The 27,910-nt window shown below is 40.6% G+C and overlaps 2 protein-coding genes across 3 annotated transcripts in view; one reads left to right on the top strand and one right to left on the bottom strand.

Annotated features, from left to right (window-relative positions):
• The window catches only part of IFT140 (intraflagellar transport 140), an 83,049-nt gene that overhangs the window by 15,798 nt on the left and 39,341 nt on the right, over positions 1–27,910 (bottom strand). The window lies entirely within an intron of this gene.
• Positions 24–27,838, top strand: TMEM204 (transmembrane protein 204). Its single transcript, XM_054271315.1, has 3 exons — positions 24–969; positions 13,865–14,020; positions 25,698–27,838. Exons 1-3 carry the CDS (start codon positions 690–692, stop codon positions 25,940–25,942), a joined length of 681 nt encoding a protein of 226 aa, XP_054127290.1. The 5' UTR covers positions 24–689; the 3' UTR covers positions 25,943–27,838.

The following is a 27,910-nucleotide window of genomic DNA, read 5'->3' as shown; positions in this document are numbered from 1 at the left end:
GGGAGGTGGGGGGGGGGGCCTTTTCCTCACCGCAGTGGCTGTTCTCGTCCCGGCACTCACAGCTCGGCTCTTCGGAGAGGGACAGGGCAGAGCAACCTCCTCGAGATACTCCAGACTTGTAGATCACCTTTGGGGTGACCGCATTCCCCTCTGGCTTGGCTTGGAGAGGATGGTATCTGTCACCGTTTGCAGGATATTCTGAAGTTTGCACCCAAACCTAGGCTTTTGGAGCAGCACGGGTTGGCGTGGAGGACCCGGCGCTCGGCAGGCTACAGGGAGCATCCTATCCCACCTCTGCCCCACCTCAGCTCAGGCTCTCCTGCTCTGAGACTGGATTCTGTCTGGATTCACTCCATCCAACACGGAATGGACCTCCCTGTCATCCAGTTCACCACAAGACTGGCATTACTTATCAAAGTGCAAGAAGGCGGATAAGTCAACGCTGGGAAGGACAACAAAGCTTCTCTGTGTTCTTATTTTATGGAATTCTCCTATCTACCTCACAAAATTCTCATTTCCTCGGTTAGAAATCCCTCAGGAATTGACTTCAAGAATGAACGGTGATGTCCTCTAGCGCCCCGTAACACCCAGCGCAGCCGCCTGTTCCCAGCCCAATCTCAATGTGCTGCAGCTGACTGGGACCTCGTGTTGTCTGCAATTAGAGTCTGGCAGCAAGCTGACAGTCAGATATGACTGTCCAGAAACTGGTAGCCACAGCTGTGTTGGTTGCTCTGGTCTCACTCATCCTGAACAACGCGGCTGCCTTCACCCCCAACTGGGTGTACCAAACGCTGGAGGACGGGCGCAAGCGCAGTGTGGGGCTCTGGAGGATGTGCTGGCTGGCAGAGCGGAGCAGAGGGGCTGCAAGCACCAGTGCCAGGCACGGGCAAGGAGAGGAGCAGGAGTGTGAAGCCCTGGGCTGGGGTTCAGAGTCAGCTGGCTTCCAGGAGTCACGCAGCACTGTCAAACGTAAGTGCAGCCTCTTATCTTCTCTGCAGACACAATTGATAGGGTGCATCTGGGTCCCCAGGAGTTCAGTGGCCTAACCCTGAAATCATGCTATCTGTCGTAGTCTAAACATCTCTTCCCATTCATTCCCAAATAAATTAATTTCAGAAAATAAGGAGTATGATGTCCACCAGTGAACTAAACTCCTCATTCTCCCTCAAAACCAGTCATCTGCATGGTGCTGCCTGGTTTATATAGCTCAGGAATTTATCTGCTTTGAAAAAATTATCCAGCAAGTGTAAGCCCAAAGTTCAGAGACATCTTGGGCTCCCTTCTCCCTCCTGGGCTCCTGTCATAAGATATCCCTTCCTCCTCAATACAACAACAACCACAGTTGCTCTGAATACCCTAAAACTAAAAAAAAAACCCCACAAACCCAAACCCAAAAAGGTATTGCAATGAACGACATGTTCTATTTGCTTTTGTTGGAAATGTCAGGGGCAGAAACATCAGAAAAAGTTGTGGTAAAAACATGTAAAATTGAGAAAGGTCTTAAAATGTATAACTATGTTTCTTGGTGAAAAAATACAATTAATATACAACTTGGTGACTATAAAAATCATTACCCATGGTGTATTTTTCATTTTGCACTTTCACAGATTGTGGGATCTGAAGAATGCAAATAGCTTACACCGAGCTAGGGAAAATTACTGGATGACATGAAAATTACAGAACTGATTAATAAATAATAAACCTTACCTATCACATTCATAGCATTAATGGTGCAACCCTATTCTCCCAGAGCAGAACTGTGCTGGAACAGGATCACAGAAAGGCTTGGGTAGAAAGGGACCTTAAAGACTGTCCAAAAACACCTGCAGACACCGTGGCTGGGACCACAACTACCCTAAAGGTGCCAAGAGGTTTCTCCCCTAAACCCCCTCCATTCCCAGCAGCTGGGCTGTGAGCAGCCATTCCAAGGGGAATCAGTGCTTCCACTGCACCCTTCAAGGCATGGAATTTAACAGAACAAATGGCTAGAAAGGCCATGCCCCAACAGACTACAGGATTCTCCCAAGATTTCACGGATGCTCAAAACCAGCTCTGGCACCTCCGAGGGATGGTATGTTACAGCATCTGTAACATACATTATTTCAAACCAGATTTTTTTCTTGGTTTGAAATGTGAAGAAAGAGAAATTGGTCCTTGGAGTTTCTTAGATCTCTCTGGAGAGAAACCAAAGCAATATTAGAGGAATTTCTTTTAAAAATGCTTTAATGTGGACCCGTTATAAATTATATTTTCCAATAAAATTATACAGAAACATTTTTGAACATTTGCTAATACTGAGCTGCATAAATCAAAACCAGAGAATTTCTCAAATGTTTTAAAGTCCTTACCCTTTCACTACTTCTAACTGAAAGAACTTTTTATAAAAATAAATGGCTATAAAAAGGATTAGACTGTGGGAGAAGTTCCTTGATGTGTTTTTGCAGCTTCATCTCTGGAATCACTTCCCCAATTAATACTGATAAGCCATATTCTAACCTGAAGAAAATGTGTAACATTCACAAATAGTAAAAGTACATGTTATGTACTCAGCACTGGAATGAGCTCCTGCAGAGTGAATTTGGCTCCTGCAGCATTTTCAACACACGAGCTTGTATTTCTTGCTGTGTGCAGGCCAGGCAGTGTGTGGTACCTAACAAGGAGAGATATTAGCTGCATGGCAGAACCATCTGGGCAGCACTTTCTGATGTGTATCTGTAGGATAATGTGACAGAAAATTTGAAAATTTCCAAGTAATAATTATAGCATGGTCAAATGCTCAGAAGAATGATCTGACAATCACTGTTAAAATTCTAATTTAAAGGAGGCTTTTCAAGCCCAGGGACTTGATCTGTATAGGAGTAAAGCATCCGTTCCCTATTTAATCTGGAAGCAAAGAGTAAGCAAAGGCCAATTCTGAATCTTGATAAAGCATTTAAAGGAAAATCCCTCCTCTGCAGCTGTCATGACAAACCCAGTAGGAAACACGACTGTGGCATTTATTTTTACAATTTTGTTTCCATGGATGTACACATGGTTGGTATGAGCCTGATCTTGCATCCATGGATTTGTCATCCTAAAGAATTTCTCTAATCAGAAATCACACATTATTTTAGCAATACCTATGTCAATCCTCATCTGTCAGTTGTAGATAAATCACAGACATGCAGGGGTGTGTGTGTATGCATATACATACATTGATCTAAAAAGAACTATATGAAGGAAGAAAATGCCTTCCTCAATACTGAGTTACCACAAAGTATTTTGGATGCCATTTGTAGGACGATACAGAAAAGCTGTTCTGGTAATAGCAGTGCAAAAGAGGCCACAATCTGGCTTCTGTGAAACAATGTATTTATATACTCATACAGACATACATATTTGAGAAGCAAGCTGTTTATCTCACAGTTCAACAGAAAAACTGTAAACTCTTTGGGAATTTGCTTGTCCATATGCTTAAGACTCCTGTACATGCAGTATGTATCTAACAGCCAACTAGAGACACTACTATGAGCTGGCTTCCTCCCTGGCAAAGAGAAATACATTCTTAGAACCTGCTTTTCACTGACTTTCTCTGCCTGCTGTTTTCTCCCATTGAAATCACAGAATCATGGAATGGACTGGGTTACAAAGAACCTTCAAGTCCATTGCATACCAACCCCTGCCCTGGGCAGGGACACCTTCCACTAGCCCAGGTTGCTCCAAGCTCCATCCAACCTGGCCTTGAACACTTCCAGGGATCGAGAGGCAGCCACAGCTTCTCTGGGTAGCCTGTGCCAGGGCTTCACCAACCTCATAGGGAAGGATTTCTTCCTAGAAATGTCAAAAAAACCCAAAAAGAAAGCCAGGGGCAGGAGTAAATTATATTAAAAATACAGGGAAATGAACCGTTGCAATGTGAACTACCTCTGCAAGGCACAGCATCAGAAGCATGGGCAAATGATTCCATGGGAAAGCACTCCAAGTCTGTCCTTCAAACCCCACTGCTCCTGGAAGTGGAGATCCCAGGCCCTTCCTTTCACTTTTCTTTATCTATCTTTCTCTTTCTCCCTCTTGCTGTGCAGCCCTGCACCTCTCTTTCAACGCCCTGTGATGCTGAACAGCTTCTGTGATGGTTCAGATTACTAACAGCAAAAAGAATCCCCAGGTTAGGGTGGAAGTTTTGGACATGGGGTGGGATAGGGTTTTTGGTGGATATTTTTCCATTGGATTAAGCAGTGGTATCAGAGTCCAACAAGTGCTGCTGCTAACACTAAGTGATAAAAGTGTAAGGAGGGCTGAGATTGCTCCTTTTTTAGTGGTAATAAACTCTCAGATCTGAAACCTTCACCTATGTGAGAATCAGCCCAGCTGTGAGGACATACATATAAGCTTTTATAGCCTGGACAAACCACTGAATGATACAAACTTCAATGCTTCACTGAGAACTCAGGTTGTATAGCCCCTCTGCAAACACTTTGAGGAAATCTGGCCAGGCAGCCTAACTCTCCTGTCACCTGAGTGTGGTCAAAGACATTTGACAAAGATTATGGAGCTGCGGTTTCAGAGCTGTTGAAAAATTTTGGAAGATTTTGCTCTTGCCTGCATCTTTTTATGCTTCAGAAAAGCCCAGAGGTAGTAGCCTCATGGCCTCAATAAGAGCTAGAGTAAGACAGCAGGTCAGGAGTAATCAACACTGAGCTTTGTGCCCATGTCACGTGCAAGCAAGGGCAGCACACCCAGAGATGCGGCCCCACAGAGTGACACGTGAGCTACCCTGAGTGCTGAGAACACGCAGCTACACCAGCACTGATGCCTCTCAGAACCAGCCCTTCTCAAAGCCACCTAGGTCCACCAAGTACCATGCCAGGAATACTGCATGAACACACTAGATTACTTGAAATCATCTTAGATATTTTTAATCACACTGTGGAGGTCAAATATACCCTTAAGTTCTGCTGTGCTCTGAGGCTATCTCTGGATGGGCACAGGGAGATGATTTATTCATCAGCCGAGGTCCCACTTTGTCCCTCCTTGTCTAAAGAACATTAGGAACAATGTAGAAATTCAGGAATAGGGAGGGGTTTAAAAGATAGAAAACCTCACTGGGTCCTTCAGGGCTGCAAGAGACATAAGGAAAATTGCAACAGCAGGATGTGTGTTTCAACTTCTGATGCTCAGAGCTGGACTGCTTGTGGGAATTGCAGTTCTACCAAGGAGTACAATTGATGCCAGGGAGAGGCACAACATCAGAAGCAGCTACATCACTGCCACAGTACATCAGGTAAACACCTGTCCAGCCTGGGCAGGTGATTGTCTGCACACACCTGGACACGGGGACGTTTGCTGGCTGAGGCAGGATGCTGCTCAGAGTGGGAATGAGGAGCTGAGGTTTGATACAGAGGCAGCCATTCAACTTAATGCCCATGTTCACTGCATTTACATGAAGTTCCAATGTCTCCAAAATTTCCAATTTCTCTGAAATTTGGCTGGCTGGAAGCGAGGCTGAGTCAAGCAGCAGAGTGTGCTGTAAACATGTTACTTGTCTACATATATATATATTTCCATACATAGAAACCCAGAAAGGAGGCCAAGTGCATCTGGAGAACACAGGAACTACCATCAGATTAAAAAAAGCCCCAAACCTAATTATACACATTATGTACATAGCATGATAGACACAGAGATGAGGCAGCACGGGCAGCTGGCAGCTCAGGGTTTGTGATTTCCCATCCTAATATCTGAAATATGAGCAACATTTAAATAAGTGACACTACTAATTTAATGATGGAGGCCAGTAGAGATGAATTTTGAGAGACACGGCTTCTCAATTTAGAGTGAATACTCATTTCAATGTCAGGGTGCAATTTTGTGTACTCATTTTGGAAAAGTGCAAAACTCCTTGGGATTCAGGACAGGAAAATGAACCTAATACATGTTTCAATGCAGTACATCCACAAGTGTTGCACAGAAATATTGTGAGAGCAATTGGAGCTTGGTTACTCTTGCCATCAAGACTTTGAAATCAATTAAAGCATTATGGGTGAAAATGGCTCTGGAGCTTTTGAAAATTTCAGATGAATGCATTTATCAGAATAGCCTGCTGAGATTTATAAAGAAGCAAATCATGATATCTTGACAACTCATATCTCATCAGAAATAGCTGTGCCTATTAAAACTGATTGCTGTATTGAAGGCTCTCAGTGCTGGGCTTGCAAGGGCCCATCACTTAACCAAAAGCACTTGCTAATATTGAAAACCGTTAATGGAGCCATGTCTTCAAAAGTAACAAGTGAAGCTGTTATAAAAAACATCCCCCAGCCACACTCTCCCCAACAAGATCTGTCTGCCTTTCAAAATAAATATTCAAATCTGAAGTTTCACACTTAGATGAGCTGAATGGTTAAGTTCTAAAATACCTAAAGGCTTGGAAGATTCCACCAGTTTGTCACATCAGAACATTATTGTAATTGTGCAAAACCAGATTGGGCTTTCCCTGCTTCATTCCTTTTCCTTAACTCTTCCTTAAATTACTATTTTTTAAGCAAAAAAAAAAAAAGCATAAATTGCATGCTTCAGAAAGTTTTCCAGGAGGTAAAAAAACAAAAGAATTTTTGAAATATCCACACATTTATAATTTTTAAGATATTCATCCAGCACCAGAATGTACTGAGGCTCCTGCTGCTGAAAGCTCTATGGCTACTTGCAAAGATTTTTTTAAGAAGAGCAGGCGAGACTTCATTTTTCAGGACAAAGTCAGTAAGACCTGCAAGCAACAGAATCATGTGGAATCCCGAGGCAAAAAAGAAATCCAGAACTGTTTCACTTAAAAAAAAAAAAGTGACTATTCTGACCATCAATATACACTTGCATCACATAAGCATCTCTTTAAACCTTCCCATGGTCTCAGTGACACAGTCATGCAAAGGTGCACTGAGATACTGCCAACATTTGGCTTAGTTTGTTTCAGAAGTACTTTTTAAGTTTTTCCATAAATTTCCTAATTCATACTCAAAGAGCTTGGCAATATAAATACCACATGTTTAATCTGACAGAAGAAATTAAATGTCAAAGGCTTCATTAATACAGCACAGGTTTGGGAGGCACAGCATGATGCTGATAATTACAGTGGTTCTATTTATTGTCCCTATTATCTCAGAATTGTTTTAACAGTAAATGCTGAGCTCCTATGCCTGTGTTGTAAAATGAAGTGCAGTTGTACCTTGGACACCAAGAGCACTTTCTTAGTTCTCTTGGTGTCCAAGGCACAGCTTCACCTGATTTCCATGGCAGCTGCAGAGACTGTTCAGCACATCTCACCTTTGCTGACATCCAAAACAAAAGAAACACATGATTCATTGCCAAAAGTTTGACTGAGGTGTTGGGGGTTTTTTTAATTTTAAAGATTTCTTCTAAAATTATTTATTAATACTGAATCCAGCTCTCCAGGTTAGAACTCAGGTTACTGAACAGCAAGACCATAAGTAAGAGTCAGCAAGACAGAAGCTTTGCTCTTTCTGACTGTTGCCTTTCATCCATTTAAGTTCAAGCACACTATTCTGGCTTTTCCTAATCTTGGTACTTGGTTTGCATTTCTGAAGTCCCTATAATGTGGATTTTAAAAATTACTCCAAAAGGCTGAAAAATATGATGCATTCTTTATCTCAGGATAACAGCTCAGCAAAACATCAAGTTCTAAGATGAAAATGGCATGCTCAGTTAGAATCTCTGATTATATTAGATAAAACCTAATTCCTTATCTAGTTAGATTTTTATCAGAAGATAAAAGAAGATGAAGTCTAATACAGTCACAAGAAATGGAAAAAAGGGTTCTAAGAAAAGTAAGTGAAGCAACTGAAGTGTAAGGAGCATTACCAGTTTCATCTATAATCAATTAGAAATCTCTTTCCAGAAACACAACCATTTATTCTCTTTTCCAGGATAAAGTAATGTATGAACATGAAGCACTTCAAAGGACAAACAAGTACATGTGAGAATGTGTCCTCAATAATTCACCAAGTAGTTAATAAACAAATCCAAGAACCATCGGAAACAGCATCAATAGAATATTTTTATTAAATTCCATTCATTACAAAACTAAGAAGCAATATCCCTCAGGAGATTTAAAGAATGGATGTGATCATAGATGCAATCAGCTTCACAGCAAGCTAAGGTGGCACCACCCCTCAGCTGAGCATAACCCATCCTGCATTGTTAAGAGTTTAAGAGCAATTTAAGAATTTAAGTACCATTTTTGAGATGCATCAGATTTAGTGTCCCACAGTGGACAGGGATAACAGCACACTCCCAGTCAGCCCCTACATCTCAGAGGCCATCAGGAGATTGTGAAGCCATACAGAGATGCTTGGGAATCCTCACTGTCCCCATGCACTGAATAAATGTGTGGTCTTTAGCTTCTTCCCAGGGCTGGATACTTAATAATTTCCTCACAGAAGCTGGATTAAAGTTTGCACTAAAATTTTTGTCAAAAGGGTCTTTTCCATGGAGGGGGGGGGGGTTTAGATTACTATGAAAATATCTGGAGCCATTTGTCTTAACCATTAAAATGCTTGAATTCGCACTTAACTGCTTTTTTCTCTCAATGCAGACAGAAAAGGGAAAGAAATGCTTGCATTTTAAGCAGTTAACATAATGTGATCTGCCAGTGAGATCACTCTTCCTCATCATCCCAAACCATTGCAAATTACTCTCCAGTATGACTAACCTACTTCTGCAAACAGTCCTGGGTCTATCCTGGAACATAACACCACCAGTTCTGGGGCTGTCATGGATCAAAACAACAAAATTGCTGCTTGTAAATAAGAAAATCAAATTAACATCTCTAATCCAGATGGATAGAGATGGTTTAGGAAGTGAGCAAAACAAGGAATCTGACTTGGTCTCATCCATCCTTAGAGTTTGGGGTTTGACTCTTGATTGATCCCTGTTTTAAACAAGGCAGAATTCATTAAGCCAATTCCCTTGGCTGGACAAGGGTCCCAGCTGGATGCCCTGACCAGGAATTAACTGCTTCTCTGAGAAAATGGGGCCCACAGTGGGCTTCAAGAAGGAAAAAGGCAGAGACTAGCACTGTATGCTGATGAACAATAGATACTTAGAGCAGAGTTTTTGGAGCCATTCAGCTCCAATCCTTTCCAGCTCTCAACAGCCAAGCTGCATCTTAAGGGAGGTGAAAAGGTATGGATGGAGGGCTTGTCCTCCCTCTTTTCACCTGTCAGATGCACACACAAAGGAATGAACACTTCCTGCAGTGTCTAGGTCTATTCTGCTGGAATTATTGACCTCTAGCTACAGGAAACTCCACAGTTTGTGGGGTTTCTGGCCACAGAGAACTCCATCACAGTTAAATTTCAAGAGATGACTGACATTAACAATAATGAGTTTGACAAAAAACAAACAAACAAAAAAAAAGAATATCCAAAATACCTATGTCATGACAGTCTTAGGCAATAGATTCTAGAAGTGAGGGGTTAACACAAAAGCCACCAGTAACTGTGCAGACACTAAACCCACTATGACCATCTGGTTTTACACACTGTCATTAACAAACAAAATGCAAAAGTTAATGAAGTCTGGAGTGGCCACAAAAAGTTACACTGGAATCATGGCTACTATAAATGAAGCTGAAATAGTTGAACAGCTGATCCTAAATTTGTACGAATTATTAAATCTATAGAAAACTCATCAAAATAGACTAAAGCTGGCTATTGAGGCATTTTTGCTATACATATAATTTAAAACAGAGTAAAAGAGCACAAAGGTAAATACTAAATTTCACAGCTTTTACAAAAACTATATTGCAGCCAGTTTTATAAGATATTATAAATATTTATTCCTGGATTGAGCAATCATTCAAGCAGGAAAACAGCTTTGTGGCCTGGCCTTCCTCAACAAGGTTTCCCTCTTCAACAGCATTGGGCTGAGCTCTGAAGAAATACTTAAACATTGCACACTCAATTCCCTTTCTTGATCTACACTGTCCATTGGCTGTCATCACTACAAAGAGGCCAGAGATGCTGGAGCAGAGGCTCAGCTTAGGGTTGTGTACATACAAAATACAATTACAATGTGCTGAGCTGACAGCATGCAAAGTCACAATGGTGAGTAAGGAAGCACAGTCACCTCACATTTTCAGGCTGAATACAATTAACAAGCTGTACTGCAAGAAGAATGGACTTTATGCATTATTATAAGAGTTCTATATCATTGATGGTCTGCCCAAGGTAGGGGTGGAGTCCCCATCCCTGGAGGGATTTAACAAATGTGTGGATGTGGCACCTGGGGATATGATTGGGGGGACCTTGGCAGTGCTGAGGGCACAGCTTGACTTGATGATCTCAGAATCATAGAATTGTTTAGCCTGAAAATGAACCCTAAGTTTGCTTTTTTCCCCTAAGAGGAATAATTGCAATTCTAGAACAAAACCAAAAGATGACAGATCATACATTAAACCTGTTAGAATATACCAACATCTCTCATATGAGAGATGGGAAGGTACTCAGGTTGTAATACTTTATTCTATAAACATAATTTTCTTCACATTTAATGAAATCATACCAGCTATGTCCTTCTTATTCTACAAATCATCAGCCTGCTGCAGTTCCGTGGACCATGTGCAACCTTCTTTCTGGTTAACAGGAGCAGCTACACAAAATACCCACTGCATTTCCACAGGTCTCTGAATAGTGGTAGTGTATTGGGCCAAGAAACATTCCTAAGTGTGGAGTTCTTACAAACAGCAGCAAAGATCATGTTACCCATTCAATGCACTTCCAGCTGCAGGAGAGGACAACGATCAAATAACTATTTTGTAAAGATACAACTGAGTTGATCTGAAGTTCAACTGACTCACAGTCAGAAACGTACTATTTTTAGTGTGCATGATATAACATCACCTGTGGCAAAGCTTTAAGTCTGTAATACTTTTTAAGTTAAGTGTTAAAAAAGTCACAAACAGGAGCAAAAGCAAAAATTTGGTGTTAATTTCTGTCAGGGGCCAGTATGTATTTCTGGCATAAACTTCAAACTTTTAAAGGTTATTTATACACAGAGGATTTTTTTTTTTTTTTTTGAGCTCCTGCATACTATATACAAGCAAGGCAAGAGAATCCATTATGGCAACAATTTTTTAATTTGATGCTACAGATAGTTCTGTCACCAAATGAAAGTACTAATAATGGTTGCAAACTTGCTCTTACTTTGGGCACTTCTCCTTTGAAAGTCATTACTATCTCTTCAGCAAGCACTGGTGCTCAAAGCATTATAGAAGTCCATCTGAGTGGAAAAACAGACCACTCTGAATGTTCAAAGTTTACTGGTGTTTAAAAAGCTCATCTGACTGTGATTCTGTTATCCATCCAATGCATTTTGTGATCTGCTAGCATTCAAAATGGCAAGAGATGGAAATGCTGCCAATGCTAAAAGGGCAACTTGAGAAGTTAAACACAAAATCATTGAACAAATTTTCTGAGTAATTGATCAGAAATTAACTCACTAGGAGAAGCCAAAAATACTTAGCATGTTACTGTCTTAACATTTTATTCAATGGAAAAAGTTTAATGGACTGTGGTTCTTAACTAACTCCTCAGATACAATACTGTATTTTATTACATTTTAATTAAATCATGAGTTGCTACTTAGAACACGGGAAGCTGAAGACAGCCTGTGAGGGGAAAATAAAGGGTAAACACAAAAGTAGGTCAGACGTCAAGATTAACACAATTAAATTTACTCTTGTTTATATCAAGGTTTGTTTTCTGCATTTCCTAGCAGTCTCCCTGGAAGATCAGGAACGAATTTCTGATGGTCAGTGCATCCACCAAACTTAAAGCACTTCTAAAAAATCTGCTCCAGAGTCTTTCTCTAGTATGTGCCAACTTACACATAGTGCAACTTCTATTTCACAATAGCAATGACACATTAGCAAGCAGTGTGGAACAATGATATTTGTAACTCCCACCTTATGCTAGAGAAGAAGGAAAAGGATAAAAACAGGGCATCCATCAGGTTAACAGGAAAAGCAGGAAAAAAGTCTGACTAAAAGTACCCAACTTTGCAGTTGATATAAGCCATTCAGCAGCCAGCTGGGAGACACATTTTAATCAGGTTTCTAGCCAAGACTGTGGATGTCCGTGTCTGTAATCATTGCTGCATTTGTTCTTTAATAGAGAATCACAGATTATCTCAGGTTGGAAGGGACCTACAAGGATCATTGTGTTCAGATCCCCGTTGCTTGCAGGACTACCTTAAACTAAAACTCTAGATCACTAAGAGCATCCTACACAAACCACAACTCTGGCAGCCTTGGAGCCATGACCACTACCCTGGGGAGCTTATTCCACTGCCCAACCACCCTCTGGGGGAAGAACCTTTTTCTAATAACCAACATAACTCTGCCCTGACACAGCTCCAGCCACTCCCTCAGGTCCTGGCACCAGACAACAGACACCAGCACCTCCCCACTATGAGGAAGGTGCAGAATACAACAGGGTCACCCTTTAGCCTTCTCTTCTCCTGGCTGAACTGGCCAAATTATCTCAGCCACTCCTTGCGTGTCTTACCCTCGAGGCCTTTCATCATCCTGGTCACCAGGCCCTGGGCATACTGCCATCATTCAACGTCGTTTTTATTTTGAGTTTGTCATCTTCCCTGTCATGGTGTTCAGTGCAGACTCTGGCCTACACACCTTCCTTTTCAGCTCAAGAAGATCCCTGCTCAGCCAGACCCTCGTCCTTTCCTGCTTGCATGATTCCCTATGCTTTAGAAGTGCTGGTCCTGCACTATTAAGAGGTCACCACTTTGCCCACAAGTCTCTCTTTACAAATTGCACATCTCAGAGGGCTCCTTTTTGAGTTGGTCCTTCAGTCCCTGCACTCGAGGTTACCTTCAACATGCTTCAGAAACTTTGTGAATCTCTTTGTGTCTGTTGTATGATATTCCCAGTTGATGTCTGGAAACTTAAAATCACTCTTAAGGCCCAGGGGAGCTGATCTAGAGATATCCCTTAATTCCTTGTACTATAATTCATCACTATCATTGTCCTGGCCAGGTGGTCAATAGTAGACCTTCACTGTTAGATATATATGACATTTATATATATATATATATATATATATTTAAACACACACAGTCACACACCCTATTTTAAAAACTAACTTTTTACCTGTACATGCAGATTATGCCTTAACACCTCATTCAGAACTGCCAAGCCTTGATATCTTCATTTCAACCATCTCCCTCATTACACAGATGGAAATATATGGATCTTTGTAGTGTATCCCAAAGACTAATAAATTATTTAAAAAGTAAAAATTAATAATCCTCTCTACAATGCTTCTGTAAACCAGTAAGACCCAAGCATTAAAATCCACAGGATGTTTTTTAAGACAATACAGAGGGACTAGGGGAAAAAGAAATTCAGGGTGTTATTGGTGTGTTTTAGCAATGATTATTATTTTAGGATCTTGAAAAACTATTTATGGTTCTGTTTCACTCTGTGTCACACAAAAAACAAACATCAATCCTGCGCCAAACAGCTCTGGCTATGAATTAGGTAGAATCTTCAGTGAAGAGAATTCCAGCACCACCAGTGGACCATTTTGGGAAATTAGCTGCTGGTTCCATGCACTGAAGCAATACTTATGGGATGCTGTGCAACTAAAGGAAGGAATCAATACATATCCTGAAGAAAATCCTTTCTTAATCAGACCACAAGAAAGGCAGTTACAACAAGGGACTGCTGGGAGAAGGGACTGCTGTCTAAGAATTGTTTTCTGTGGACTGACAAACTTTATACTTCTGCTCAGTCAGGATTTTCTTTTTCATGATTTTATATTATTGTAACTTTCTGCTGCCTCTGTTTTCCTAGTGCAGTTTGACATGATGCGTGCCTGCAACCTCATTGCCACGGTGGCTCTGACTGCCGGCCAGCTCCTCTTCGTGCTGGGGCTGATGGAGCTCCCCATCATCTCCCAGGATACCCAGTGGTGGGAGGAGGCCATAGCTGCTGTGTTCCAACTTGCCAGTAAGTCCACTTCTCACTACTGATGGAAAAGAGCTCAGTCTGTCTTAAACCCAGGTGGAAAAGTGTTTCTTACTTTATAAATCTTTCAAGTGACAAAGAATAACAAAAAGGCTTATATCTAAAAGCAAGTTCATTGTCTCCAACAAGCTCTCCCCATGAGATTCTGCAGTACCTGAACAGAAGCTTTTAACTGGGATGTATCATAATGAGCTTCTGACAACCAAAAAAACCCTAAGCCTTTATTATTTCCTATGAAACCAGGAAGGCAAACATAAGAGACAAAGGGGATACACAGTAATCCCACAATTTAGCAGGGCAAAATATACTCAAGGAACTCAAGAAGGCAGAATGGAAGGGCTGGGCAAATTTTTGAAGCCTTGTTGAAACACGATTGTTTTATTTTAGCTAACTGAATTTTACTCAATGACTACCAGCTGGATTTTGACAAACAGATACATCTGCAATCCAGCAAAGAAAGCTGAAGTCAATTCATACCACTGACTGCTATAAATAAAATTCCCACAGCAGTTCTCATGGACTGTATACAGAACTGCATGAGTAAAAGAGGAAATGGGTTTATCACAATTCCATTTTGATAGCAGTGGCAACAAAGTGTAAACATTCTGCAATAACACCTTTCATTATTACATAAAGTAAGTAACTTCAGCATTCAATACAGTAAGAATCCAATCCTAGACGATGTCCATGCAGGAAACTTATCATTAATGGAGGAACAATCAAGCTGATTACAAGATCAGATTAAAAATACAACATATATACATATATATATATACACACACACACTATATATATTCTTAATGTAAAGAATGTAGGGTTATAATAAAGCAACACCACTTTATTTAAAGTTTTAATTTTGACTTTAACAACTCAAAATATTAAGGATGGCATAAAACTATGGAGACCTCAGGTTTTCAAAAAGACAAGATCAGAATCTGGCCTAGGTGATTTAAGCACAGTCTCATGGCAATAAAATAGTTAGGGTTTTTTTAGGTATACTAAGGATGAGGAACCTGAAATCCAGATGGGAGGAGGAGACTGCAGAGGTTCTGTAACCTTCAAAGCACCTGATCCATCTTCCAGGTGCAGCAAGTGCCTCAAGCACAACACAGTGCTTCCAAAAGACAGATATAAACCTTGCCATAAACGCCCTCCCTGCAGCCCCTTTGTGTCTGTGTAACTGTGGATACCTTCTGGATAGTTCTCCCTGACTTTCAGCGTGATGCCTGCTGTACTCTCCCATCCTCTCCAAACTTGATCTGTTTTTCCAGAGCGGAAATGCATTCTGGCCCTGTTTGGATGTGTTGTTTCATTGACAAACAGCACAGGGGACAGCCATGGGTCTTTCTTCTACCATGGCTGCTAATTTTAGACTGAGCTCTTTTTTTTTGCCTTTTTTTTTTTTTTTTCCTGTGCTGGAGTCTGTTTTAAACACAGTCAGAGAGAGACTGAAGGGCGCCAGGATATCCCGACACAGGAGGAGGAAATGCCTGCTATTACCTGTTATGCAAGCTGAACCTTGAAATCCCTAGTGCTGGGAGGGGACATGGGAGAAAAGCCACAGTCAGAATGATTAACAAAACACTAATGAGAATGGCTGAAGAAGCTTTTGGATCAAGGAACCTATCTCAATCTGCCTGCCTGTGTTCAAAAGACATGAAGGGATGGAGCTGCAGCCTGTGATGATATGAGGACAGACACTGTGCTGTGTGAATCTGCAGAAATAACACAGTGATTATCCCTGCCCCATTCCCCAGCCTCCTTTGCAGTTATGCCACACTCTCCTTTACCATCATCAGATGGTTTTCTGCCTTGAAGTCATGATATTCATTTTACATCTCATTATCTCATTGTAACTTTCTGTTTAAACAAGTTCCTTCCTGATATCCAGAACAATCACCTGAAGTCTTCTAGAATACATACTTTTGAAAAAAGTGGGAAGAAGTCATATCTGCATTAACCCAATATAAAATAAGACTTATTGGAGACCTCCTTAGTTTTCCAGAAAAGTGTTACATCAACTGCTGATTCCTTGGGAATTTGCACACACTAAACAGGAGTTTGCACTCACTAAACTCCCTGGACTGGGCTCAGGGGATAGCATTTTAGACATTATAGATTATGTGTCTTTGAAATCAGACAAAACCCATGTGCAGTGAGAAAGCCCAGCAAATCCACTGCTCTGATGAAGGGCTGCTGCTGCATCTGGAGACTGAGAGTTCCACATTGAAGGGGAAGACAGTGGCCACCACCCGTCATATGAGCCACAGGTGATTGTCAGGCTCTGAGTCTCCACTCTGAGACCGTAACCTCTCAGTCATTCTCAAAGAAAAGGAGCAATATGGAGCAAAAACCTCAGAACAGTAAATATGACACTTGTATTGAAAAGCATTTGTCCCATGCAAACAATCCAAGACAAACCCCTGCAAGGCTCCCTCCTGCTTCATTTGAGGAATTAAAGCCAAGGTACTTTAGGTCAGACAGATCATTTGTGTGAGAAGGGCAGGTAATGTTTAAGAATGAACAAACTTAGATCTTATTAAACATTTCTGTAGCACTGGCTGTGAAACTTCTGTTTATATCATCACTTCCAAGTGAAAGAACACGAGCACCAACCTTCTGTTTTTTCCTTTTCAAAACCCAAATAATCTGAAGAATTGTTTTGCAGTTCCTCATCGTTTCAGTAATTTCAGAAATTATCTTGAATCATATTCCCTCTAATTCCAATTTCTCCTTGATCTCTACCTTTCATCCTGGAATATGCCAACAAGTGCTGAAGAGAACCACAGTGGTCACTGGTAGACTGCAATCTTGTGTTATGGGGAAAGGTTCAACCCACAATTTTCTTGTTTTTACTAAGCTGAAACTGTGTGGATTTCATTACAGTTTCCCATGGCCTGAACAAAAGTCCTTGTTGGCTTAGAAAACTAAGAGTGCTAGGTATTATCTCCAAAGTTTATCACAAGCTCAAATCAATGATCTTAGATCCACTAGAGCTTGCAGTGGCTCCAGAATCCACCACTTCCTCACTTCTGCCACCTGCACAAGCATTTGACAGCCATTCCAAAAGGATGGACCTCTGACACAAAATCAAGCCCCGGGAAGCAAAGAAGAGAGGAAACAGCAATGCTGTCTGGGACAGCAATGGGATTCACACAGCTCCAAAGCTCCAGAGCCTCACACCTCCCTGTTAACAGGGAAGTGATCTGTTTGCTTTGGAAAAGGCTCCTAGTGAAAATGGAACCAGTGTTTTACATGGAATTTTGTGTCAACGCTCAGAAATTTTCCTCTAGAGGGTTTTGGGGTTTCTGTTTTTTTCCAAGGACCTGTTACAAACTCCATGTGCTGAATATAGGATGGATAACAGCCAACAGAAGGGCTGTTGGAAAGGGAAATCCATACTAACAGCACAGGGAAGAAAATGCACTTCAGAGGATATTGAATTACTACAAACATTAACCTCCCAGACAGGATCAGGCCTTAAGGGGCTCCAGCCAAGTCCTGATCTTGTCCAGTGATGATTATCACAGACTTTAGAGAGAAATATTAGAAACTTAATAGGAAAAATCTGGGATAGAATATCATTTACATTAGATCTCATCCTGGTTTCTGAATGTCCAAGACTGCAATAAGCCTGAATCATGATTAATATTTTGCCAGTCTGTTTTCAGTATTAAATAACTTTAATACATAACATCCTGAAGATTAAAAAGTTTCATGTTCCCACTGAGCCTGTCATTTACAGCCAAATAAATTAGTCTCATCTTTCCTAAATTTCAAGCATTGCATTCCAGCTTTGCCCAACATGTTTTTCTGATGAAAGTGTTTCACTCCAGACCCCTAATGCATCATGGAAAAGCTGAGCTCAGGTATACTCTAATTTCTGTGCACTTAAAACTAAATGAGACAATTTTTAATCATCTTCTCCAACTACTTTAGATTAGCTGATATCCAGAAAATGTCTATGTAGAAAAGAACAGCACAGCAGCCATTGGAAAATATGGCTGAAGATATTGTTGACAGCAGTGTGATCCTGACTTCTGTATTACTTCCTTCCACCTTTTTGCTTCATGATACCCTCAAGCCAGATCTGTTCTAAGATGAACTCTATGGAACTGTAAACCTAAAACTTCCTGAAAAGGAGGCAAGTAAATGAGATGCTCTAAGTAACCTAAAAATCTGAAAATCATAGCAAACATAGAGAATCTGACTGCTTGATTTGTGCTAAATGTTTTCATTATTTGTCAATTTTATTTTGCCCTCAGTGCCAAACTTCCCCATTCCTTATGCAGACCACGAATATCACAATAAAGTGATTTTTTTTTGCACATTTGCAAAAGGAAGCACATTTGCAAAGATCTAAAATCTGGATGTCTATATTATTTATTTTGTTGGAAATAGTTCCCAGGAGCAGCTGAACCAGCAAACTGGGAAGGATGGTAGCTCACAAGAAGTGTGGTGAACTCGTCATCTGGTATAGCTGCAGCAGGAAGATCTGCCTGTATTCTTTAAGGCTAAACTCTGATAAGAGCAGCAGGCAGGTTCTTGTAGCATCTCAATGTCAAGGGCACATATTCTGATCAGAAATACGGTAAAAAAATTATTAACAGATATAATTTGGATATTAACACATATAATTTGGATATGCAAGCATAAGGAACGTGTACTGCAGAGGAAAGTGTGTGAGATGGGAAGTATCTCAACACAAATATTCACTTTATTGCTTATGAACATGCACATTATGTATATATGGAGGTGTCTCCTAAAACTATTTCAAACCCAGTTGCCTTGCTGGATCCAATTACACAGCTCTTACCCTCTGATGTATGCAGAGAAGAACAGAGCACTTGAACAATAAAAGCAGAAGACGCTGCTGAAATGTCCAAAAATATCATCTGTCAATAACAACTACTCTCTGCACAGCTATTTTTGCTCAGGCTGACCCCACCTGCAGCTCTGGGATCCTCAGCATGAGACAGACAAGGACCTCTTAGAGGGGGCCCAGAGGAGGCGATACAGATGCTCCAAGGGTTGGAGCCCCTCTGCTCTGGAGCCAGGCTGGGAGAGCTGGGGGTGCTCACCTGGAGACGAGAAGGTTCTGGGGAAAACATATTATGGTTTTTCAGTAAAGCCACAGTAAAGGGTGCTTAAGAAAAGACAGAAAGTGACTTTTTACATGGACAGACAGCAATGACAAGGGGAATGGATTTAAGCTGGAAAGGGGAAGATTTAGATTAAATGCTAGGAAGAAAGTCTTCCCTATGAGGGTGGGCAGGCCCTGGCACAGATTGCCCAGAGAAGCTGTGTCTGCCCCTGGATCCCTGGAAGTGTCCAAGGCCAGGCTGGGTGGGGCTTGGAGCTACTTGGGATAGTGGAAGGTGTTCCTGCCTTCTGGCAAGAGGATTGGAAAGAGATGGTTTTAAAAGATTCCTTTCAACCCAAAACATTCCATAGTTCTGGTTCCAGACAGGAGCCCATAGCTGTGCCTGATATGAGGCCTACTACATTAAAGCAGAGCTTTAATTTGCTCCAGCTGCCTCAGAACCCAAGAGGCCAAGCAATGCTAACAGTTGATATCAAGTGTGAGAGTCTGCATATTCCTCCTTATTTAAACAGCTGCCCAGGAGGAATTTTGCCTAGTTCACTGGGAATACTTTTCACCATTCCATTCAAAGACTGGCATACTTTCTAAGGAAACCTCCAAAAAGTAACAAACAAAAGCAATTCACTGTTAATAGACCTAAACTGGTTAAAGATTTCCAACATGAGGTAGGATTCACTGCCTTACAATGACTACGTCTCCCATCAGATTAAAAACAAGGACTGACAAACTCAAAGAACACAAGTGGAAAGCCCTTGTAATTCAGAAAAGTGAGCAACAAAAGGGTCTTATTGCCCCTGAGAAGCTGTGCTACTCACATGTTTAATTCTAAGATGTTACATGCTACCAAAATCTTTGGAAGGAAATTTTAAATTAGAACTAAACAAAACAAAAAAAAAAAAACCAAAAAAACCCCAATCTCAAACAAATTATTGTACTTAATGTACAACTGAAACCTCAAAGGTCACTTGACTCTAATAGTCACACTCTAATTCCCTGTGGCATTAGAAACCAAAGCATCATCCGGCCTGGTGCTACAATGAAGAGCACATGACTATTCCAGATGCCCCATATTCGCCTTCAGCTATAAAAACTTCTTTTTGCCAAGCTGATACAAGAAAAGGTATTTATAAGTAATTTGCATAAGTCCTATAGGAATCACTTTGTGAATATGTCTCATGCTGATAAATGCAGCTGAGCTCCTACAAACAGCCTATTCAGGCACATGACTCATCACAGCTAAAAGAGTCACTGTGAAACTTGGTGGGGTGCACAGAAAAGGAGTGAAATATTTCCCTTCTCTGTTTGCAGTTCTGCACAAACGTGGGCAGTGTATTCTCAACACTCTGGCCGCTCTATTTTCCTCCTTCTCCCTTTTCTTGACAGCAAAAGTCATCCTCCAGGACAAGCTGTAAAGAGGAGGATTATAAGTCCCAATATAGACTTTCTGGTAAACTAGAAAAAACAATGTGTATTTCTTCAAATGCACTATCAGTATACTAATAAAAAGGAAGAGTAAGAATCCAGGGGTGTCAGAAAAAAAACCCCAACAAACTATCACAGAAATAAAAAAGTGACTATTAGAGTTCTGCCTAAGTCAAACAGGAAATCCAGCATACAGTTCTGAAATGTAAGTCCAAAAAGTAACACTCTCCCAACCCACCCCCACTACCAGTCAATACTGTTCCAACCAAAAGTCTTCTGAGTGGCTTCGTTATCTGTTTCCTTCCCCAGCGGAAAAGCCACCCCCCTCCCAGCTTGTTTTGCTGCAGATGGGAAACAACTGGAGATAAACAGCAGTTCAATGGGAAAAAAAGCACTTCAATCTCATCAGGATTTTTAGTGAAGTTGTAGCCTCTGCGCAGTCTTGTGACAATATACAATAAAATTATCTGAAATTGATTTATGGATTTAAATTAATTCAGGGAAATTGAGCCATGCATCTCAAAGTCCTGTCATCACTACAAAACAGAAAAGAAACAAAATCAGATTAAAATGTTCAATATTTTCATAAATAAATTTAGAGAAATATATCCCTTCTACAGCCCTTGTCAAGCTGTATTTCACACTGTTAGCTCAGGAATGCTGATGGCAAAGAGAGCAATTTTCTGGTTATTTTGAGTAGAGCTGTTTATGGGAAATAGTCTGAGAAGCCAGCTGTTTTCCTCTAGGTGTTTTATTGGAATACTGAAACTGAATTCAGACATTGTTATAAATATCTATCTGAATGGGAAAATCACCACAGTAAGCTTTGGAGGCTATTCTTACAAAAAGGTTAATTTTTATAGTCATACTTCTAACTATTATATAGCACAAATATAGTTATAGTATAATATGTGAACTGCATATTTTTGCCCAGTCATTTAGAGGACAGAGTAAATGTTCCACCCCAGTTCTTGGCTAGTGTACAAGAAGACAACAAGACTCTTCTAAGGGCAAGGAAAACATATGTAGCATATTGGAACACTTTGCTTCAAAAAGTCCAAGTTTGATTAAGCTGTTACAGACAAAATCCATTCAAGCAAACCTTGGGGTTTTCACACATCATCATCTTCACAAAAGCAGCATTCATCAAAATTTGAAATGCACCATCCTATGCAAACTCAGTTTTTTTGATTATTACAATTTCTTCAGCCTTTGCTCTGGAGTTCCTACATTTATAATTTACACATCAAGCCATGCTAATATGAAATAAGAATGCTGGAAAATAACTTTCTCAGTTACATTTCTATTCTGTGACTCTTGCAGAACTGTAAAATTAATTGTAGAAACTCTACAGTAATGTGCTTCCACCTCTGTTGCCTCTGTGATGTGTTTGTCTGTTCTTATGTCAGTTCCTCTCTCAACTACAGCAAAGGATCTGAAGCAGAATGCACATTTTCACTCAAGAGCTCTGGCAGCTGGCTCCTGTGATCTGTCAGTTCAAGGAGCTCTCAAACCCAGTCCCTCCACATCACTCAGCCATTGGCACAGAACTGGGAAAGGAGATAAAGCCTCTTGCATGACTGGCTGCTCCTCTGAGCAGGGATCAGGCAAAGGGCTTGCGAAGGAAAATAGTCCTCCTAGCAAAAATAGTTCTATCTGGGGACCTGGAAGGAAGCCTTAGTGCTTTTCCCTGGTAGATAACTGCCCCATCAGATAGAACACGGAGATGTTAAGCCATTTAGGACAGTAATTTGCCATAAGTAATACAAAAGCAAGAAAGACAAAGTGAAATAATTTCATTAAAAGCTGGGTATTTGGAAAAACTTTTAAATATTGAAAATATTCCTACAGTGGGAATTAAGCTGCAAGACACAACATAGCATTAGGTTTACTCTGTGTAATTGGTATTCCTGAACCCATGTCTCTCTGCCAAGAGAGCCTCAAAAAAATACTGCAAGATAGTGGGAAGTAGGCACTTAATATTTATAACTGTCCCTTAGAGGCACCTGTGAGTGGTCACTGGTCCAAACAGCTCCTGCTCAAAATTCTACCTGCTTAAGGTTTTATGATTTTCTTCACACTTAAAAAAAAAAAAAATTAACACTTTATGGATTCCCTGTGAAAGTGTGCATGAATTTAAAATAAGTTCTGAAAGGAAAACTGAAAAGGAAAACTGATTACACAAAGCCTTCTCATGTGCCAAACTAAGTAAGATGGGTTTCTTGATTTATATCAATACCCTCCTTCCTGCCAATTTTAAACCACGAGGAGACGAAGCTGGTCAACTCAGCTGCAGGAGGTGCAAGCATTGCCTTTCCTCTTGATTTCCCACCTTCATAAGAAAATGGCTATTTATCATCCATTGAACAGTGGATTGGAAAGCAGTATCAGTGTCTATCATCCTTATAAGACCTAAAGGAAGATGTAGACATCCAAATTCTTTATAAGCATATCACAGCTAGCATGCTCTGCTCCCAATAGTCTGAAATACAAAATAAACACAGGAAGTTGTATCATCCTGGTTCCACAGATAGGGAACCAAGCCGTCTCAGAGGAAAGTTTAAAAAACGTTCACTCACAAAACAGAACCTAATCTCCCACTCTCTTCTCTACCATGTGCCTCAGGACAAACTGAATTTGGAGACTGACACTGGAAATGAAGGGAAAATATTTTATTTGCAATGGCAAACCATTATTGTATGGATCAGTCATTTCTGCAACTCAATGTACTTCACATGGCCATACTCTCTCCAAATAAAACTTGTTTATTTATAACTAAGCTGAACCACAAAATAACTACCAGATTTACTGAAAAAACCAAGGAGTGACTGTGTCCTTACAACTGTATCAACAACCTAAAACCCAGCCACAGTACATTAGGCTTTTTTAACATCAGAGTGGGGAAAGAGCAGTAAAGAGCTACTCCTCCCATAAGAACCTATTTCTCCTTATTTGTCCTCAGAGAGAGAAGTGCTTCACTCCAAACCCTCTCTGGACATGCCACCACCTGTTACAAAGCACCTTCTAGGTAGACACAAGAGAACCAAGGATGCCAGACAGCTCCTGAAGGAGCTGAATATTCATTCAGTGTTTGTATTAGGAGGAGGCAGATTCAGCCTTCATTTTACTGACTCTCAGAATAGTACAAGTGTCACACCTTTAGGTAATGATTGATTTTTTTCCTCCTACTTGTATGTCATTTCCCTCTTCTGTGTTTTTTATCTGTATGCAATATGCAACTTGTGTCTTTTCCATCTTCACTGCATTACTAGCACTCTTTGAAGAAAAAAGCTTGATACAATGCACACTCAGGATGTGCTCTTTCAGGGAAAATCAAGGACCAGGGCCAGGGGTCACACAATTGCCATGTATCCACGGGGACAGTGTCTGCAGGCACAGGCACTGGGGCTAACTGAGAAAAAAGCAAGCAGCAACTGGGACTTGCTCTTGACTTCTCCTTGCCCATGAACTTTGGAAGATGGTGTCCAGATATGTTCTGGCAGTTCATAGATATTTATTTATTCCAGTCTTCCTTCATGAAGGGGTCATTTTGGCAGTGACATTCCTTTGTTATGGTGGCAGTTAAGGAAGTGTGTAGGATAACAAAGAGAAATTTTTTTTGGTTAGTGAGGCATATTTGCCTCTTTTTGTTTGTTTCAATCTGATTACATCCATGAATTTCTTTTAAAAAGCTGAAAAGTAGTTTTGTTTGACAGTAGGTACAGGAAGAGAGACTAGGCTGGAGCCCCTCTGCTCCAGAGTCAGGCTGGGAGAGCTGTGAATGTTCAGCCTCAAGAAGAGGAGAAGGCTTCAGGGAGACCACAGAGCCTCTGCCAGTGCCTAAAGGGGCTCCAGGAGAGCTGGTGAGGGACTGGGGACAAGGGATGGAGGGACAAACTGTCAGAGAGCAGGTTTAGATGAAAAATTAGAAGAAAGTCTTCCCTGTGAGGGTAGGCAGGCTTTGGCACAGGGTGCCCAGAGATGTGGCTGCCCCATCCCTGGCTGAGTCCAAGGGCAGATTGGACAGGCCTTGGGGAAACTTGGGATAGCGGGAGGTGTCCCTGTCCATGGCAGAGGGTGGAATGCAATGAGTTTTAAGGTTCCTTCCAACCCAAATCATCTTGGGATTGTATGGTTCTCTGATAATACAATAAACAGAGGGCAGAAAAGTAATCATGTGGTTATCAATGCATTCTTCAAGGAATGGGCAGGTGTAACATAAAAAAGGAAGTGTAAAGGAATGCATATTGCCCCTTGATCTAACATGTGTCTCCTGCATAACTAGAACAGTTACCCAACCTCAATTCTGAAATAACATTACTATTATTCATCAGTAATGTAACCACCAAAGAGATTGAGATTTTTTTCCTTTAGTTTTTTTTTTTGCAAATCGCTTTGTGACATCTGAATGGAAATGCTGGACAAGTGCACTGTTATTACTCTAATATTACCTACCTTTTAGGGAACTTAGTACTGTGTCTAAAGTTATGAGGACAATAGAAACTTTGCCTTCAAGAGCTTCTGGAGGCATGACATTACTACTGCCTCATAATACCTTTTTCCAGCAGGAAAAAGTAGGACCACAAGGTTCCATTTATTTCACCTTCCCTTTTTTTAAGTTTCTATACAATGCTTTTTATTATTTCTGTAAGATATTTAGCTGTTCATCATCTTTGCAGTTTACATAGTTGCCTGCTTTAATAAACATTTTAAATTTCAGAATAAGAGTATAAACTGCGAAAAAAAATATTTGGAAATTATTATTATTATCATCATTAATACAGTTGTTTTCTCTTTTGGCAATGGGAGGAAGAAAAAGGACATCTGTGTAAGTGATTCAAATGATTGGGAGAAAAAATCCAAGGTGAAATACAGGTCAGTGGGTGTAGGAAATTTTAATCAGAGTGAACAGATTAAAACTTAATATTGAACCTCTGTTTAAGGCACTGTCTTTGAATGTATCATGAGGCCCAAATATGCCTTCAAAAACACATCCAGCACATCATAATAGGGATGGAAAGGCTGTAGGGACCTATGAGTGAGTCGGTAAATGCTGAGATTCTGTGGCACTTTGCCACTACAGAAATTCAAGAGAGTAACTCATTCAAAGTAACTCTGCCATTCTGTCTGCAGGTTTTGTTCTGGTGATCGGACTGGTGACGTTCTACCGCATCGGGCCGTACACCAACCTCTCGTGGTCCTGCTACCTGAACATCGGAGCCTGCCTCTTGGCCACGCTGGCAGCTGCCATTCTCATCTGGAACATCCTGCACCGGCGCGAGGACTGCATGGCGCCCCGCGTCATCGTCATCAGCCGCACCCTGACCGCTCGCTTTCGCCAGGGCTTGGAAAATGACTATGTCGAGTCACCGTGCTGAAAGAGCACACTTGAAAGGTGAAAGATCTCCAAGGAGATCTGCATTGGAGTTATTTTCTATAAATATATGCTATAATTTAAGGGTTGAAAGACATCACAGTGTTCACTTGTGTGGGCAGAGGCCCTCAATCATTATTCAGATGGGCTCCATCTATATACATATGTATAAAACACATAATTTTATATATATATATATAAATATATAAAATATTATATTGCACTCTCCTTCTGCTGTACAGCACAGAATTGTTGGGTTGGCTGCATGGCAGCAGGGTCAGCTGGAAAAGATACCAATTGTGTGCAATGAGAATACAGGAAAGAGGGAACCAAACACATTTTCTCTGTCTGCATCAAGTTCTTCTGCTCCTTAAAAATAACACAAAAAGCTATAGGAGACCAATGACAATAGCTTGGGAGTTAACAGGCAATCTGCAAAAGCAGAAAACTCACTCTAGATAAAGTGATGGGTTTAAAAGCTGTCTAAATTTCATGACTTCTAGTCCTTCCATTCACCTCTCTACAAGGAACGGATTCTCATTAGCTGCAACACCTGCTCCCAGTCCCAGAACAGACCAGAGAGTAAAAAGCAAAAGCATCTCTAACTATTCTCATGTAAGGAAAGGGATTGCAGAAGAATTAAGTTGCATTTTTTTCAGACATTTCTTTTGTATCCTGAGACACAGGTTTGCTAGTGTCCTATGCGTAGACAGACATTAAAAATGAGAAGGGTACACAGCTAGAACAGGCCACAAATGCTGCTGAAAAAATGTTTCAATATTACATTGAGGGAAAATATCCACAGGAGGCTAACAGAACTCCCTAAGAATCAGATATGTGATTAAAACACATTGTTGGGAATAATTACAAGAAAGAAATATTCCAGCCCAAATTGGTTTATTTTCTCTCCAGCTAGTTATAACATTTGCTGTAGCATTAGAATGCTATGACAGGACACCAGCTCTGGCCAGCAATGCTCAGAGCCACATAACACAGGGAATATTGGAGAATAGAGCTGCCACTCAAGCACCCAGACTGGAGAATAAGACAAATATACAGGACTTCAGGACTTTGAGATTTAAAAACAACCTGCCTGATAACTTAATATGATAATGAAGTGAAAAATTAATGCCTCTAGAATTAGGTATAGTGTTTATAAGCCTTACCCAGAGAAGCACATGGCCTCACAAAAGTCATATGCATATAATTTTCAGAAAGAAAGACAGCACGTCAAAAATTATTATGCAGGAATATGTGGGATACAGGAACCTGAGGCAATGACAGGTGTGTAAGTACTCTCAGAATGCTGCTCTAAGCAAAATTAGTGATAGGTTTGAGGGACCATGAGCTGTGAGTGTTAGAAATTCCTTAGGACTACTGTCTTGCTCCCAGCTGAGTACACTGCTTTGCTTCTTTATCACTATTTCTACACTTTGTTAAAATGTGATCATCAAGCTGGCTCTTGAGTTCTGTTCTGCACTCAGTTTGGATGTGATAAGAAACTCAACCCCGACTGCTGCTTTGCACCATGTTCCAAATGAGCAACACTCCACAGAGACTGATGCTCTAGAACAACTGCACTGCTCTAGACTGTCAGGGGAAATACCATAAAGCTGAAAAAGAGTTTCTTCTAGCAGTAGGTTTGTAAAAACCAACCAAGATTAGTATTCATCTGCCTGCATTAATTTTCTGGGAAAAAAAGGAATTCCAGAAATAATATGTTATGATTAAATGCAGTGGTTTTTAAAATAAAATATTGGAGTATTTAAGAGACATTATATTATTTCCTCTAATATTGCAATATCCATATTATAATAATGTACATGTGAATTTAAATATCAGCTATGGGGTTGGTAAATCTGTAACACTCAGTATTGATGTGATTATTTTAGATGTATAAATAAAATTGTGAAGGTTCATTTTCTTCTAGTGATGACATTTTTGCTATTCAGACACAGCATAAGGTTGCAGG

This window comes from Melozone crissalis, unplaced genomic scaffold (assembly GCF_028551555.1).
Source record: "Melozone crissalis strain CALT ecotype California unplaced genomic scaffold, PUWL_Pcris_2 ptg000012l_1, whole genome shotgun sequence".
In the NCBI taxonomy this organism is placed as follows: Eukaryota; Metazoa; Chordata; class Aves; order Passeriformes; family Passerellidae; genus Melozone; species Melozone crissalis.
This window is presented reverse-complemented; position numbering and strand designations above follow the sequence as displayed.

Coding starts and splice junctions, on each gene's coding strand:
- TMEM204 (XM_054271315.1), top strand. CDS start 690: ATGACTGTCCAGAAACTGGTAGCCACAGCTGTGTTGGTTGCTCTGGTC. Junction 970..13,864: donor GTCACGCAGCACTGTCAAAC/GTAAGTGCAGCC, acceptor CTGTTTTCCTAG/TGCAGTTTGACATGATGCGT. Junction 14,021..25,697: donor TGCTGTGTTCCAACTTGCCA/GTAAGTCCACTT, acceptor TTCTGTCTGCAG/GTTTTGTTCTGGTGATCGGA.